This window comes from Cervus canadensis, chromosome 14 (assembly GCF_019320065.1).
Source record: "Cervus canadensis isolate Bull #8, Minnesota chromosome 14, ASM1932006v1, whole genome shotgun sequence".
In the NCBI taxonomy this organism is placed as follows: Eukaryota; Metazoa; Chordata; class Mammalia; order Artiodactyla; family Cervidae; genus Cervus; species Cervus canadensis.
The window spans coordinates 28,257,183-28,274,650 of record NC_057399.1 but is presented as its reverse complement, the minus strand read 5'-3'; the positions used below and the strand labels follow the sequence as shown (position 1 = coordinate 28,274,650).

The following is a 17,468-nucleotide window of genomic DNA, read 5'->3' as shown; positions in this document are numbered from 1 at the left end:
AAAAGGATTTATTTTTTCATAATGTAAAGTTTAGGAGCCACTGCTTACCACTGCTATCAAAGACATATTTTTTCCTTATCATTAATCTCCTAGAATCTTAGGCATCTGTTGTTACTTCCCTAGCTCTTACAAAAAGATTCTCAGCTGAGTTAGAAATTACCAACTGGGTAAAGATCAGTGACAGATTATCAAACAAGCAGAAAAAAATAAGTGCTCAGAGTACAAAAAAAGAGGAGGAAGGCTGATAGAAAGCAAGACAGAAAAATCTAGAAATAAACTTGCAATTTCAACATTCATGTAAGTTTTTCTCACTCTGAAAAATAAAATGTAACTTCCGGGCTTTTAATTTTATTTTGAATCCTGTAGCAGTGGAGTGGGGTGACGGTACCTGACTTGGGCATGTCCCTCTGCGGCTCCGGCAGGCGGAAGACGTAGTGCACGTAAGAGGCCAGCAGGCAGTTTCTCCCGTGCTGGTCCTTGCCCAGGCCCTTGCTGTTGTGCAGACTGTTGGCGGTGACCACCACGGACTCGAAGGCAAACTGAGAGAAGTTGGCTGAGGAACCAAGAGAAAAATGGGTGGCCCCACAGTGGGCCCTTAATGAACTTGAGGTGGAACATTCTTTGGGGGCAGTGACAAGGAGTCCTGGCCACTGACCCAGCTGAACCAGGCCAGTCAAGATGGTGGCCTGGGGCAGGGTGAGTTGTTCTAGTAAATTCCAGTGTGTGGCTCTGCTACTGCAAAGAATTTCACATCTCTCCTTCTGCCAGTGCTGTGGTTTTTCAGGACAAAGATGCGAGCGTGTCCAGATAGCCTCCCCTCTGGAAACCATGCAGTAAATGGGTGCTACTCAGTGGGGACTGCCCTGACACCATCAGTATCATCTAGGATCCTGTTAGAAGTGTAGAATATCAGGCTCCACCCCAGACCTACTGAGTCAGAATTGGCATTTTGACAAGATGCCCAGGTCATTCTTAAGCACACTCTGGTTTGAGATGGGGTGTTGCAAAACACAGATTCTTGGTACACAGATTAACCTAAAAACTTATGTGTATTTTGTCAGTCCCTGGGCCTGTACAAACAACGATTCACCGTATAGGCTCTGGGTTTAGGAGCCCAAGCCCTTCACAATTTGGCTCCACCCTACTTACTCCACCCAGTACCCTTTCCTGTTCAAATTCAACTTCCTTCAAATAAGGCAGTCTTTATATTGTCCCCATCACATCTGCTTCTCACTTCTGCAATTTTGCTCATGCTGTTGTCCTCACTTAGAAAGCCCACGTTGCTCCCACCAACAAAACCATACCTACTCTTCAATGCTTGGCACAATCCCATCTCCTCAAGGAAGTCTCTGACTCCACTCGGTCCCGGGCTTAATTGACACCATAGCACAAGGTTCTTAGACTATTTCCAGTGGTAAACTCTGTCTCTCTGATAGGCTGGAAGCCTTTCTAGGGCAAAGTGCATTTCTCATACTGTGCTGTCTCCCCACTATGCCTTCTATTATGCCTGACACAGATGAGTTCTGAATAAATACTTTGAGAATAAGCACCTCCAACTATTCTGCCTGTTCCAACACTCTAGAGTCCCAAATGTCAGCTCAAAATGTGTGTATGAATGTTTTGTCTAGCGAATGCATCCATAGCTGGGGATGGCCTACAAAGTAGCATACCAAACGTGGGGGAGGAAAGTAGAAAGAAATCCAGGGAAGGAAGACATGGCCACTCTGCAGGAATCTAGCTGGAGAGGCACCAGCTACATGTATGAGAAGTTACCTGACAACACAGGATGCCTTGTCTGTGCAGGTACCGAAGATGCCCTCCAGGATACAACACACCCAGGGATTCAGAGGTCACGCTCTTCCCTAGCTCTGAAAGTTCCCCTGTATGTCCCAGGCTACATGTTCATTACTCCCTCCCCACCAACTTAATCCTATTACATGGGCTGGTAGTGTTATTTCCTTCTCTAATGACACTCCCAGAAAAGTGTATTTTGATACTTTTTTCTGAACCACTTGTTTTGGTGAGCCAGACACTCTGGTTCTCTGCTTTTGCCAATCTCATCTTATCTCACTGTTCCTAGTTTGGCTTCTTTCCTTTTATCCCTCCTTTAAAGCCATCCTAAACACAGTCTTCTTGGGGGCTCCTTCTTCCTCCCAAATGGATAACTCACCAGCCCCCTGACAATATTTAGCTGTGTTCCTTTGAGGACTTGGGTCCTGTGCTGCTGCTCCTTGCTGTATTTTATTGCAAGTCCTATTGATTATTACTGCAAAACCTACAATTCTAAGCACAGTACTGGCAGCATGGAGGATACCCAAAGGTAACTGCTAAGCTGGAAAACACAAAATAATACAAGCCCTGCTCAAAACAGTGGCAAACAAAGATGCCTACAGAAGCCAGTCTATTTCTGAAGCAGTTAGAAAAGCCACTGGACCCAGGCACTACCTCATGTTATTTCCAAAGGAAGTCTTGCACATTGTACTTCGGGTTCATTTGTTAAAAGTAAGCATTTAAGATGAGCAGTTGCCATGGCTGAGGGGAGGGGAGGATGGGGTGACTGCCCAGGGGTATGGGGTTTCATTTGAGGCTGATGAAAATGGCCTGGAATTAGGTAGTGGTGATAGTTGCATTACCTAGTGAATATACTAAAAACCACTGAATTGTGCACTGTAGTGAATTTTATGGTATGACATTATATCTCAATAAAAAATGGATCACAACACACTGAATTTCAATTTACAGTGTTCCTTTACTTCCATTTAATCTGGGTTATCTCATTTCTTTAAAACACTGGATTCCCTTGTTGTCAAATCAGCAAAAATATTTCAGAGATAAAAGGAATCCATCAATTACTGTGGGTGTGCTCAGTTGGGTTCGATTCTTTGTGACCCCATGGACTATAGCCCGCCAGGCTCCTCTGTCCAGGGGATTTCCCAGGCAAGAATACTGGCATCGGTAGCCATTCCCTCCTTCAGGGGATCTTCCCAACTCAGGGATTGAGCCTGAGTCTCCTGCATCTCCTCACTGCAGGCAAAGTCTTTACTGATGAGCCCTTGGGGAAGCCCCCATCAATGACTAAGAATGGAATTTAAAGGACTGCCTTCAGTCATTCAACACATTTATTTTTTTAAAAAAATCTGTAACTTTAAGCATCCTATATTAATGTTTCTTTTTTCAAACACCCGGGGAGTCTCAAAAAACAAAACAAAAACAGCAGTGGACTTGGTCTCCTCTGGACTCACAGCCTCGATAGATCCCACTGGCCCTGCTCCCACGTTTCTAAAACAAGGCACTGCCTGCCTCGTCCCAGCCCCCCAAGGCCTCCTACCTGGCTGACCAGCGATGACCATGGGCTGCACAAATAGCTGGAATAGCTTGTCCAGCACCAGATGCAGGAAGAGCACAAGGGGCTCCAGGCGGGAGGAGTTCAGGCAGATGATGCTGAGCTTCAGCTCGTGTTCCAGCGCCGACTCACTGATCTTCTGGTCCAGCACACGGATGGGGAAGGTCACCTGGCTCTCCAGGGAGTGGCAGAGGGTGAAGAACTTCTCCAGATGGTTGTCCTGGGAAGGCAGATGGCAGACCTCGTGGGTCTCATCACATCAACACTCACCGGTGGATTCATAAACACAATCAAATAGCAACTTCTAGGAAGAACCGCTTATCTAGTGTTTCAGAGCAGAAGGTCTAAGACATGGATGTTTCAGACCCAGGTTATGACTTTCTTCGCAGAGTGGTGTGCACAACATAGATCCTCTCAATAATTATTAACTGAAGAAAAATTAATTTGTACTCTGACCTGTTTATAGGCAAGGGCAAATACACCGGACAAACACACTGCCAAAATAAGGGCCTAAGCCGATGCAAAGCTCAGTCAGTGGCAGGGAAAGAAGGGAAAGTAGAACTGAAAAAGATGCTGGAGGAAAAATGGCAGAGTTACAGACAGAAATGTCTGACAGTGAAGGTACCAGGCTGCTTCATTTTCATAAGGTCTTTATATCTTTCAACATTAAATAAAACCTAACAGGTTTTCAATTTCCCACACAGAACTAAAAGGTCTTTTTTTTTTTTTGGTTTTATCCGTGCACAAAGCTTTTCATTGATCTTTCATTGACCTGTCCTTAGGAGTCTCTCTGCTGCACCTCATCTTCATTATTAGCCTTTTGCTCTGATTTAAACTTGACCTTGATGTTCCTTACCTGGGTGTGAACAGAAGAAACAGCTTGCACTTCAATATTGAATACTCCCTTATGTCCTTCAGCCCATTTAATGGGAGGATTCTGTGAAGGGACTTTCTGTATTAAAAGGGAAAAATAAAAGCAATTCAATTCCCTCTTCTCATTACTAACAAGGAGAGTAAAGCAACTTGGCAGTAGAGATCAGGGTTATACAAATATAAAAATCCCTGGAAAACACAACTTGGCCTTAAGAGTTAGGAGCCCTGGATTCAAGTTCAGTTCTACACCAAACTAATTATTTTTACTTTGACAGGTCAGTGAGACTCTCTGGGACTTTGTTTTCTCATGCTGAAAGGAGGGGTTTGAAGTGAGTGATCTGTCAAATTCAAGCTTGCATCCAGCAGCTGGTAATCCTGATTCTACAAATTAAAGTAATATCCTAATGATTTCTCCATTAATCAGGACAATGCCAGAACAAAGTGTAGAATATCTTTAGAAGGTATGAAATTTTAATGCTTTTGAGTGACTGCAGTTTTGTTCCCTTTTAACAAAATGTATCTGAATAGCAGTCCTTCTAGGCTCCTGCTTTAATTACTCAAAATGACTTTTTATACCATTTATATGTCAATAGCCCTGCAGTCCTCAGAGACCATTTCTTGCCTTAAAATCTTGAGGGATTTGTCATCTTACATCACTGAGGGAAGAGGGGCTACGCTCACCCAGCCATGTGAGTGCAGGTTTTGTGTCTCTTGCATTTTAACGAAAGGGTGCATACTCTACTTGCAAGGGTAGGATGTATACATGGGTTGGGGACCTTTGGACCCATCTCAGAGAGAGTCACAAACTGGGGCCCAAAGCTGGATCCAGCCCACAGACAAGTACTGTTTGGCCCAGTGTTAGAAACTTTGTTGAATTAGCTGCCAAACATTTGAAAATCAGACAAATTCACACAAAAGCCTGCTTTTCTAACATCTTTTGAGAACTGGAAGATATGAAGACATTGGTCTTGCATCCCAGCATGGCACTGATCTGAAGAGCAGAGGGACCTTGTATGGGAAGACAGTCTCCGGTGTGAACAAATTCCACCAGGAACTGGCATTCATTAAAGAGTCTGACTCCTGCAGACACTGGAGTTTGCAGTAAGCTAAAGCAATACAGGGGCTTCCCAGGTGGCTCAGTGGTAAAGAATTTGTCTGCCAATGCAGGAGACATGGGTTCAATCCCTGGAAAAGGAAGTGGCAACCCACTCTGGTATTCTTGCCTGGGAAATCCCATGGACAGAGGAGTTTGGTGGGCTACAGTTCACAGGGTCACAAAAGAGTCAGACATGACTTGGTGACTGAACAACAAAAACAAAAAGCAATACTGATCATTAAAAATACAATATAAGCCATCTATGTCACTTAAAATTTTCTAGTAGCCATATTTAAAAATATATTTAATGTGACAATAATTATAATACTGTCACTGAACCCAGTACAGCCTAAAGATTATGGTTTCAACATGTAATCAATATACAAAATGATGGATGAGATATTTTACATTCTTTTTCTGCTACTAAGTCTTTCAAACCTAGTTTGCATTTTTATTTTTATAGCACATCTCAATTTGGACAAATCACATTCTGAACAGCCTCATGTCCAAATTGAGATGTGCTATAAAAAGTTGCAACTATACTGGACAGTGCAGGTCTAAAGGATATTAGGAGAAGCTGAGGGCATATTGATAAAGATAGCTTAGGGAAGTAGGGAAAAGGACTAATATCTACTTAAGCATTGCTTTATATATATTATCGCATTTAATGTTCAGAGCAACTTTGTAGGCAGATATGGGCTAGATTTCATCTTTGAGCCTCAGAGAGGGTAAGCAATTCACCCATTTCACACTAGGGCATGGTAGAATCTGGGTTTTGGATAGAGATTTGTTGGTCTCCAAATCCAGGTTTGTTTGGCATCATTAAAAAGATAACTGGGCATTCTAGGAAATTAGAATATGCAGCTTGATGCTGAAAAGACGGTTTTGAGGACTTCAGCAAGGGGCTGTGTGTCCAAATCATAAAAAGCAATTAGGGAATGCCTGTGAATACATTCAGGTTGATCTTAGGTGGTTTGAGGCCAGTTTTGATCTAAAGCCGGGAATATGCCTGTGGCCCAGAGCAAAGGAAGCTTCTCTCTCCAGGGGGAAAAAAAAAAGGAAACTGAAAATGGAATAGCCTGGGGATGGGAGCGGTGTAGTCAGAGTAGGGAAGAAAGTTGACTCTAAAATTTGGAACAAAATTCAAATTCCTGGGAAATTCTTCAACTTGAAATACGCAAGGAAAACAAAAGAGATGAAGAGGAACCTATAGATTAAGAGTCTTAAAAGACACGTTTATCAACCAATAGCAATGTATGCCATTTATCTGGATCCTGATCCATAAACAACTGTAAAAAAAAAAATGACATTAATGAGATAATTGGAAGTTTGATCACTGACTGGATATTTGAGGATATTAATGAAATACTGTTAATTTTTAAGGTATGACAATGGTATTGTGATGGTTAAAAAAGATCCCTTATCTTTTAAGGTAAAATACTAAAATATTTATACATGAAATGAAATTATGTCTGGTATTTGTTTCAAAATAATTCTTATTGATGTAAACCCACACCAACCAGAACGAGAAGCATGAGAGCTGGTGCTGGTGCGGGCAGAAGGGAGCGTTCACTGGGCTCCTTTAAGCGAGTGGACGGCAGCAGAGCGTGTGGGCAAAAAAGGCAGCACGGGAAACAGGAGGGAAAGACTGCTGACATCGGTATCTTTAGAGGAATGAGAGCCCCAATATCCACCTGAGGACTGTGACAACTGACCCAGAAGAGGAACTGATGGAATCTGGCATGGGAACCTTTTATAAGGAAGGAAGCTGAGAGCAACTGTTAGCACAAGTGGGCTGTATTTGCTTCCCTTTTAAAATACACTATTCTGAAAATCTCTCTGTTATAGATAATACAAGGTACAATGCTGCCTTGGTACAGGCTGAATTCATCAAACACTCTGAATTGGTAATAATCTAAATGAATGAGGCTGTAAAGTCAGTTATCTCTCCCATCCTATCAGAACAATGTGCTCTCTGAAAACACCCCGTGCTGACAGATGACAGCTGCCCAAAATGGACTGAGCATCCTTGGTCAGGTATAAAGAAATGGGAAGTGGGTCTGGAAAGGTGGTCCAAGACCACGGCTGGATAGGAGACAGCTGATGGCCAGCTTGCTGGTTACCTCTGCAGAATGCATAGAGTAGTTGGGTGGCAGCTTTTCCAAGGCAACTGGGAGACAGTAGGATCCAGTTTGAAGACGTTCATTTAAGAGAATAGGCAGCCACTGAAACAGATGATGTAAAGAATAAAATGGTATTTATTACAGCATATAATTCTGGCAATTTATCTAGCTCACAATAATCAAATGCAACTAAATGATGATTAGATATTGACCAGGGCTGTTTTGGGCAGTAATTTCTGTCAAGTTCTTTGCATTTTAAATTCCTTGAGAGCTCCTGAGATGGTATTATCAATGATTCACAGCTTTCAGAGCCAAACTAGTAGCATTTTTCTCTTTATCGCCAATGTTTGTGTGCAGCTAAACGTGAGGTTCAGTTTACCTTTTATATATTTTAAAGAAATAACTCTTTCTCCTTGGAGGAAAAAGTTATTTTCATATGTGAAGCACACACGTGCACACACACACACACACTTTGGAAATAATGCACATTGTAATATTTTTTTATAAATAAGTACTCTTCCATATCGATCACCCACTACCTTTCATTCCTGAAATTGTCATTTGCTAAGTCAAGTCATCTCCGCTCTGCTACTTCGGACAGGAAAAAAGCAAGTGAAGAGAATGTAGTTGCTTATCTCTGCAGGTACCCTGGCTGCACCAGCAACTGCAGTGTGAATTTGCAAGTTGAAAACAACTCACTGAATATCCCAGGAGACTTTCTACTGAGTTTCCTTGCTTCTGCTGACAGCTGATATGATAGAAGGTGAACAGGAGGTGGTGATTTACTGTAAGCTTAGCAGGGAGCTTAATTTTCACTTCTTCATAGAAGTCAGGAGACCTGTTTCAAAAGCACATTATACACGAATAACTTTTAGCAAGAATGATGGCTTCTCTGACTATAAATTGTAACACCATGGACCCTCTGCCCCTCAGGATTCGCCTGCTTGGTGTTTCACTTTTCATTTTACATCAGCCTGCTCCTAGCTGAAAGTCCTTGAGATCAAGCTTATGTCACTGGATACACTTCACTTACATAAGGCTGCTCACAAACTAAAAGCTTTGTCAGGAAAAAAAAAATCCCTGCACACAATAGAAAAATCCAACAACTTAATTTGGACAAGGGATGAGGTGTAGAGCCGTGTTCTGACCTCCTTTTCTATTTCTGTCCCAAGAACAGGGTATGACACTCGGCTGGCACTCAACAAAAATTTGGGGAAAACAAATGAAGGATGCAGGAAGGAAAGGGGACCCGATTTGACTGAATTATGAAGTCCAGGAGTTTACTAACAGCTTCATGTACATTACTCATTTAACCCTCATCTCAGTCCAAGAGGGTAGGTTCAGAAAAGCACTTATATGCGCCAAGGTTACCAAGCTGGGGTCAAAGCCAAGTCCATCTGATCCTGAAAATGTGAATAACAGTTTAGACATTATTCTGTGACTCAATTTACCCACATAAAAATGAGCATTCCATTTCTCCTTTGGTCAACTTAAATCTTAAAGTAGGTGTGGCACAGGTGTGGAGTGGTGTATAGAAAACAAGGAGACAGAGCAAGGAGGACTGGATTTTGCTTCTGGCCCCTCCAGTATCTCAAAGCTAAGCAGGACATTTTTTTCTTTATGTAACAGCATAAAACCTCTCAGTATCATACTAGGGTAGAAGGTTCCAGAAAAGTCAAAACAGTGTTAGGTTCTTGAAGACACATTCTCCCAATCATAGTTACTGGCAAAAGCTGTCTGTCTGTAACATAGAATCAGGGAACTGGCATGGACTATCTCTGTCCCTTAGTCCCTGAATTTAAAAAACTGGTAGGAGGAATCACCTACAAGATTCAGAAAATCAAGGAGATAATGAAACAAGCTTGGCATATGTTTAAAACTGGGGGATACACTTACTTGTTATGGTATGTAACGGCTGTGTACACTTCCTGCAGAAATTCAGGGCCATTGGATTTTCCAAAGATGACCTGTTTGCCAGTAAAGAAAGGGTCAAATTAACTGTGATATTTGAGTAAGTCAAATCAACAATCATCCCAGTAGGATGCTCTGGTCTCTAAAGAGCTGTATTTTATAAATTAAGAGCGCTGACTTCTACAAGTGACCCAACTGATGCAGAAGAACTGGCTACAAAAATAAACCGAGACCCCAAGGGGCTACATCAGCGACTGAGGGCCACAGGCTTGTGAGAGTAGAAAGCCAGTGCTCTCTCCATTTTCCTCTCCACCTAGAGGTCTGTACTTCAGGGCAATGTCAAAGGGTTGTATCCTCAGTGAGATCCCTTTTCCAGCCTCTTTTCCCTGGTTACTTTGGTCATTAGGATCTTCACTGGCCACATATTTATGCTATTTAGAAAGACTCCTCTTTGGACACACGTTAGCCCAAAAGGCCCATGACTTCACAAGTGGACTCACTTTTGGATAAAAAAAAAAAAAAAGCCTTCCCTTATAGATGCAATAATGCCCATGCCAGGTCCCAGAGCTTGATGAGTGGTGAACAGGCTAGAGTCTGGCCCCTACTTGTCCCTGGCTGGGCACCTTGGCTACCATCAGGATCTGCAGAGTTGTACCTGGCAACCCTGATGGACTTGCCAGGGGTGAGAGCAGTGAGAACTAGGGGAGTCTTCCTCTGAAGGTTTCTTCCCCAGAGCCACTGCAAGAAGATACATTGTGTTGGGAAGGTAGGTGGGACATTAAAATATGGTTTACTGAATCACTTTACTGTATATATAGCAGACATTGGCACAACACTGTAAATCAACTATACTTCAATTTAAAACAATTTGGCCATTAAAAACTAATGAACTAAAAGATGCTTTTATGAAAAGTGAATATTTGAAGAATGGGAGCACTGGAAAAAAAATGTCTTCAATAAAATTCTATGACTTAAAACAGTAATAGCTAACCACCATCTCATTTATAGGCAGCTGGTTAAAAAAATACAAATTCTGGAGTTTGGGGCTCCTTAGGGGACACTGCATTACATATTTTTATTTGATTTATCTTTTACCTCAGGATGAAGATCCATTCCTAGAAGGTGTTGAGATGATGTATGTTTTTTGTTACTAGGCATTACTTTTTAAAAAAATCTCTAGATGTGGACTGGGGCTTGAATAGATGTGTATCACAGCATTCAACTGAAGGTACAGCGAACATGGCTGACACCCTGGGCCTGTCTCTCTACTTCTTATGCTGTAAGGGTGGTTGGAACAAATTCATGATATTTTTCAGTCTTCTAAAATGATACACATTTCCAAATTTCACAGCTCACTGTGGAATAAGTTTCGACTTAGGCTGACCCGGATTCCCTATCAGTATCCTGGGACCAATAATGGACCAGCCACGAAGTGCTCTGGACATGCTCGGTGGTACTGGCCTGAGTCAACACACACTGCAGACCGATCAGCCCTGGATTTTTTTTTTTTTTTTTCAGGGTTTATCGTATTTTTTTAAAATTTTTTTTTCATTTATTTTTATTAGTTGGAGGCTAATTACTTCACAACATTGCAGTGGGTTTTGTCATACATTGATATGAATCAGCCATGGAGTTACATGTATACCCCATCCCAATCCCCCCTCCCACCTCCCTCTCCACCCGATTCCTCTGGGTCTTCCCAGTGCACCAGGCCCAAGCACTTGTCTCATGCATCCCAACTGGGCTGGTGATCTGTTTCACTATAGATAATATACATGCTGTTCTCTCGAAACATCCCACCCTCGCCTTCTCCCACAGAGTCCAAAAGTCTGTTCTGTACATCTGTGTCTCTTTTTCTGTTTTGCATATAGGGTTATCGTTACCATCTTTCTAAATTCCATATATATGTGTTAGTATGCTGTAATGATCTTTATCTTTCTGGCTTACTTCACTCTGTATAATGCAGCCCTGGATTTTGTCTGTGTGAACTGACAAGGAAGTTCAGCCCACCCTGCTTAGAGGCAAATGTTTATTCCCGTCCTTACAGGCATAGCACTGCTGGCATCCTCTCCACACATAAACTGGATTTTGATTGTGATGTTCCGGGCAGACGCTAGTTTGTTAGCAAAGTTCAGCCTCTGTGGGTAGACATAGAGAAGGTTTCTGGAAAAGAAAAGATGAGGAACCGATCAGTAAGGTCTAGAGTCTATTTTAACCAAGTTGTTCAGGGGATGCTGAAGTCTGCACTCATAAGGTGACTGTTCGGAAGGAGATTTTCCTCTCAGAAGTGAATTACTTTTGGAGAATAAATGCATTATTGTTGATTCTTCCTCTTCAATGGCAGTGATCTGATAATAACCAACACTGTTCTCTGTTTTGCTATACACAGAGAGGTGTCTGGTGCAGCTGAGAAAGTCCTGGAACGTAGAAACCTGCGTAACTATAGAGGTAACTATGTGTCTGATACAGAGATAAGAAAACAAAAAGCTTCTGCTCATTTTAAGAAGAAATCATGGCCACAGATGATGGCCTAATTTCACTTCTCCTTTCTAATTCCATGTAGCACCTAAAAAAAAATCTTAATTGGGCTGCACCATGCTGCATGTAGGATCTTAGTTTCCAGACCAGGGATTGAACCTGTGCCCCCTGGTTCAAATGGAAGAGCAGAGTCTTAACCACTGGACCACCAGGGAAGTCTCCATAGTTTCAATTTTCTATTGTCATGACATATTACACTGGTTTAACTTTCTTTTCTTATATAAGATGACAGTTCATCTAAGCCCAATTAGCTATGTAACATAATACAACACTATGAATAATATATCTATCCATCCAACAACTATAGGACAAATACTAGACTGACTATAACTTTGTATATTTTTTCTTTCTATTTGCATTACTACTACTATAATCCACTAAAAAGTAAGCTCCATGAGGGCAGAGATTTTTATCTGATGTTTTTGACTCACTGATGTATTCCCAGCCCTATACTGGTGCCTGGGACATAGTAGTTGCTAAAAAAATTACTTGTTGAGTAAAAGAATGAATGTATATACATTCAACTAACCATATTCCTGACTTTAAGAAACAACAGTGATACTAATATTTATAAGTATCATTAATATTTATCCTAAGCTGGGTAGTTTCTTTAATTCTCAAAATTATCCTATAGATAGATACTATTTTCATGGCATCACCCTCACAACACAAATGAAAAAAAAATGATATAGTTAGGAAATGGCTATCAAGAGCTGAAGTCAGGCACTCTGGCTCCAGAGTCACGCTCTTAACCTTATCTAAGCTCTGTTCTCATCAGATAAGGCTCCCATTAAATAAAATGATAAGAATGGCCTTTTCAGACTATTCATGACATCTCTCAGAGGCAAGCTTGCCTTAATTCTCTGGATCTCATTATCAACAGTACACCAAAGGCTGATTTGATTGTGTCATGTTCTCTGGAAAAATGTCATGTCTTCCTCACTCTTGGTCCACGATTCTAACTCCTAATTACACATTCTCCCCAAAAGGACACATTCTGGCCCCAAAGGCTTCAGATGACAAAACAACCTTTGTGTGAACCAGATTATAAAGAGAACAGTGATCAGGAAGGAGGACCAGGTGACCAGACTTTTCCCTCTGTGAATAAAGGTTCTCATGATACTTTACAAGGGTTTGTGTATCAATCCATACCAGAGCTCAGCCTCACCACTACTGACGTTTTGGACTGGATAGTTCCTTGTTGTGGGGACTTTCCTGCACATTGTAGGATGTTTAGCAGCATCGCTGGCCTCTACCCGCTAGATGTTAGTAATATCTCCCCTCTACTCAGCTGTGACAAGTAAAAACGTCTCCAGACATTGCCACGTGTCCCTAAGAGGGGCAAAGTCACCCTCATTTGAGAACCACTGACCTATACGTGTGAATTTTGCATTACAAATCTAAACAACTATGCCTGGCAAATTCCCTATTTTTTTTCCATTTATTTTTATTAGTTGGAGGCTAATTACTTTACAATATTGTAGTGGTTTTTGCCATACATTGAAATGAATCAGCCATGGAGTTACATGTATTCCCCATCCCGATCCCCCCTCCCACCTCCCTCTCTACCCGATCCCTCTGGGTCTTCCCAGTGCACCAGCCCCGAGCACTTGTCTCATGCGTCCAACCTGGGCTGGTGATCTGTTTCACCCTTGATAATATAACCCTATATGCAAAACAGAAAAAGAGACACAGATGTACAGAACAGACTTTTGGACTCTGTGGGAGAAGGTGAGGGTGGGATGTTTAGAGAGAACAGCATCAAAACATGTATATTATCAAATTCCCTATCTTTAATAGATATAATCAGTGCATCTATTGGGTCCATACTCACATGTAAAGGGTTTCCATTGGAAAAGCATAAAGTCAATATTCAAGAATGAGGCAGAAGAAAATTTTTAATGTTTGATTTATGATGTCAGAGGTAGTCAGGGATTGAAAAACCAAAAGAAAAAGATGAGACTGACAGGGTTCTTCAGTTCTATCCTCTTCACTGTGATAACCTCCCCCGTGTGGGTGTGCACTGTGTGTGTGCATGAATGCAAGCAAATAGTCTTTTTGGACCAATATTTACATAAATGCATGAATTAACCCCATGGATCTTCCTTGCTACAATAGTGACAACACTAAGAACCACAACCCTGGACGAGTCTCAATGACCAGGCCAGTGAACCTGCGTTTGATGGACGTGCAGATGAGAACCGAGGCCCTGAGAGGTAAAGTGACAGCTCACTCCATGCATTCGCCTCCAAGTGGGCACAGAGTCCGGTTCGGCGCTGACTCTACAATGGCTGTCTCAGTGATGCCTTCCAAATCTTGCTCTGTCACACTGAGGGACCCCAACTGTGATGCAGGCAGGTAGAGCTGAACTTCAGAGGCCATCAGGAGAGGTCACAGATTAGTAACGATGGCAGAAGGCAGTTCATGGTTGGCAATGCAGGTGTCCGTGTGGCTTATACACTCCTCTCTGCTCGCTCTTGGTCATCTCGGTGGCCACCACACCCACCAGCAGAGCCAACGTTTACTGAGTGGCCGTGTGGGGAGTGGTTATGGGCTCTGAAGTCAGACTTAGGCAAGCTGCTTAGCTTTTCCAAAGCCTTTCCTAAGCTAACCCCAGTGGGGTTAGTAATTGCACCCATTTCCTAGGGCCATAGGGAATGTTAATGAACAAGAAGTTAATGATAGCGAGGTGATGAGTGTTATTCCACAGAGCTAAAGTGGGATGCACACCCCACCTACACCCTCCACTCCAGATCATCCTCATTTCTCACATCCTGGATTCCCACAGTGCTTTCTGCATTGCTGTCTCTCCTAGATTTGCCCCTTTCACTGGACTCCTTATATGTTGGTTAGAAGGATCTTTCCAAAGTGTAAAACAGATGATGTCAGGAGCCTACAAGGGATCCTAAATGTCTTCTCATGGGCCTACAAGATCTGACCCTTGGCAATTTCTCTGATGTTACCAGGCATCACTTTCCCACACTGGCCTCCTTCAAGGCCTAGAATATTTCAAACTCATTCTCACCTCAGGGCTTTCTATACCTGCAGTTTTCTCTGCCTAGAAGAGCGTCTCCTGGTTCTCTAACTGACTCATTCCTTCTCATCTCTGGGGTTTTAGCTCACAGGTCAGATCCTCAAAGAGGTCTTTCTCCCATCCTACTTAATTGGGCCACTCCACTCACATATTCTCTCTCTTTTATAATTACATGATGATCACCCATACATATGCTTACAAAAATAATTATGAATAATGATTATGAAAATACATGATTATGAAAATAATATATGTATCCATTCTCTTCCATCTTGAATACTTGCAAAGTACAGAAAAGTAGAAAGAATAAAACAACAACCACTTGATATCCCAACACAAAATTACTGCCAAGGCTAGCATATGTTCTTCTAGTCTTTTTCCCTCTATATGTTAAATATTTTTATCAAACATTTTTATATACAAAACTTTAAAAAAACTTTTGTTGTCATTTAACATTGGTCAGTTATGACCATTTTCTGGTGTCACTAAACATTTGATTTTTGGCTACGCCACATGGCATACAGGATCTTAGTTCCCCAACCAGGGATCGAACCTCACGCCTGCACTGGAAGACAGAGTCTTCACCACTGGACTGCCAGGGAAGTCATTAAATAGTTTCAATAAACATGACTGCAATGGATGTATATTATCCCATATTATGAATGTGCCATCATTTACACAGTCTCAAAAAATAAGCACTAAGATTATTTCCTTTTTTTTTTTTTTTCAGTTCTAAAGTTAGAATGAATGCTTTCTATATCTTGCCTCTCTGCAATTCAGGGTACTTCTGGAAGAATCCCTTTTAATTCTATATAGTTCAGTTTCTTCAGCTTTAAATTAATTGAAAAGATACCAATCAACCTTTCTTATGCTGTGCTAGAAGAAATAATGAGCCAGAGTTCACAAAAATGCTTTGAAGTAGAGAGATGAAAGGGTCTGTGTAAATAACAATGGTAGTAGCCCAGCAAGCCTGGATAAGCAAGTCAGCTGTCAGCACACTTGTCTCCAACATCCCAAGCCAGGGCACCACCTACCTGTCCTACACATCTCCCAACACCAGTCGACAGTTTTGCACATGGCTTCCAAAGGGGTTGCTGGCCCCTACATTCAAACATCATTACCATGAGCACTCAGCGTTCTGCCCTGTATGAATGCACTTTCTACAGAATACAGAGCAGGAAAGAAACATCCAGAGAATTTAGTCCACATTCCTTTTCCATGGCCCAGAGACTGACTAACCCAGAGAGGTTAAATGATTTTGCCTAAGAATTTTTTTAAGAAGACGCATTTCCCAAGGATCATCATAATTCTTACTGGCAAGAATGCTAAGTGATATGGTTTGTTAAATCTGCATGATTTCTAAGAAATGAATGTAAGAAAATTGTGTTTTTTCTTGGAAGGAAAGATCTACCTACAGGGTCAGTAATCCACAGAGCCTCAACCAGATAAGAATAATTATCAATAAACTGATAAACAGCCTCATACATTTTATATATGGTAAATTATAAATGTGTGTGTGTCAGTCGCTCAGCTGTGTCTGACTCTTTGCAACCCCATGGACTGTAGCTTGCCCGGCTCTTTTGTCTATGGAATTCTCCAGGCAAGATTACCACAGTGGGTAGCCATTCCCTTCTCCAGGGCATGTTCCCAACCCAGGGATCAAACTCAGGTCTCCCGCATCGCAGGAAGATTGTTATGGTCTGAGCCACCAGGGAAGACCGAGATGATTTTTGAGAATGTCGACTACAACTGAACTAGGAATCCCTGTTACTGCAAAGTTATTTCAGAAGTTTCTTTAGTAACTACAGGCCTAATGTTAAGTGTAGGCATTTAATATAATCTCATCTTTTCCCAAATGTGGGCAAAAATGCTTCTCTTCAGTCAGGTGCATCACAACACAGAACAGGATGTTTGGTATTCATCAACAATTTTCTTTCCAAAGCCACTTCAGATGGCTTCTCTTGATTATAAACTATTTTAGAAACTCCAAATTCTTTCCATTGATTCAGCAACAGCCCCTCAACTTATTTTTAAACTGTTGGCATTGAGCAGCTCCAGGAAGTCAGAAGTTAACTTGCAGAATCTGGCCATTATTAGATCCAATTGTTGACCAAACTCTCTCTGCTTTTCATGGTTTTGGGATCATCCTCCATTTCTTTTTTTTTTTTATCCTCTATTTCTTTTGCTGAAAACGGGTTAACTCAAGGGACCTTGAAATCTTTGAAAGCCACAATGCCAAAAACATCAGTTTGGTTTCTCCTCTGTTTAGCCTACTTTTCATCGAGGGCAAGGAAACAAAGAGAAAAGCTGCCCTACAAAACAGAAAAACAAACTACAGAATGGAAGAAAATATTTCCAAGTGATACAGCTGACAAGGGGATTATCTCCAAAATACACGCACAGCTCATACAACTCAATGTAAAAAAGCAAACAACCTAATAAAAAAAATGGGCAGAAGATCAAAATAGACATTTCTTCAAAGAAGACATAAAGATGGCCACTAGGCACATGAAAAGATGCTACATATTGCTAATTATTAGGGAAACATAA

The 17,468-nt window shown here is 41.6% G+C and overlaps 1 protein-coding gene across 4 annotated transcripts in view; it reads right to left on the bottom strand.

Moving 5' to 3' along the window:
• Window positions 1-17,468, bottom strand: part of DOCK8 (dedicator of cytokinesis 8) — a 225,223-nt gene that overhangs the window by 77,046 nt on the left and 130,709 nt on the right. For all 4 annotated transcript variants that reach the window (XM_043486612.1, XM_043486614.1, XM_043486613.1 and 1 more), the window contains 7 exons: window positions 11,392-11,509; window positions 9,332-9,402; window positions 8,135-8,273; window positions 7,436-7,537; window positions 4,200-4,295; window positions 3,329-3,563; window positions 389-553 (listed from right to left, as the gene is read on the bottom strand). In XM_043486612.1, the coding sequence (XP_043342547.1) occupies window positions 389-553; window positions 3,329-3,563; window positions 4,200-4,295; window positions 7,436-7,537; window positions 8,135-8,273; window positions 9,332-9,402; window positions 11,392-11,509 (926 nt within the window). The remainder of the gene's footprint in view (window positions 1-388; window positions 554-3,328; window positions 3,564-4,199; window positions 4,296-7,435; window positions 7,538-8,134; window positions 8,274-9,331; window positions 9,403-11,391; window positions 11,510-17,468) is intronic.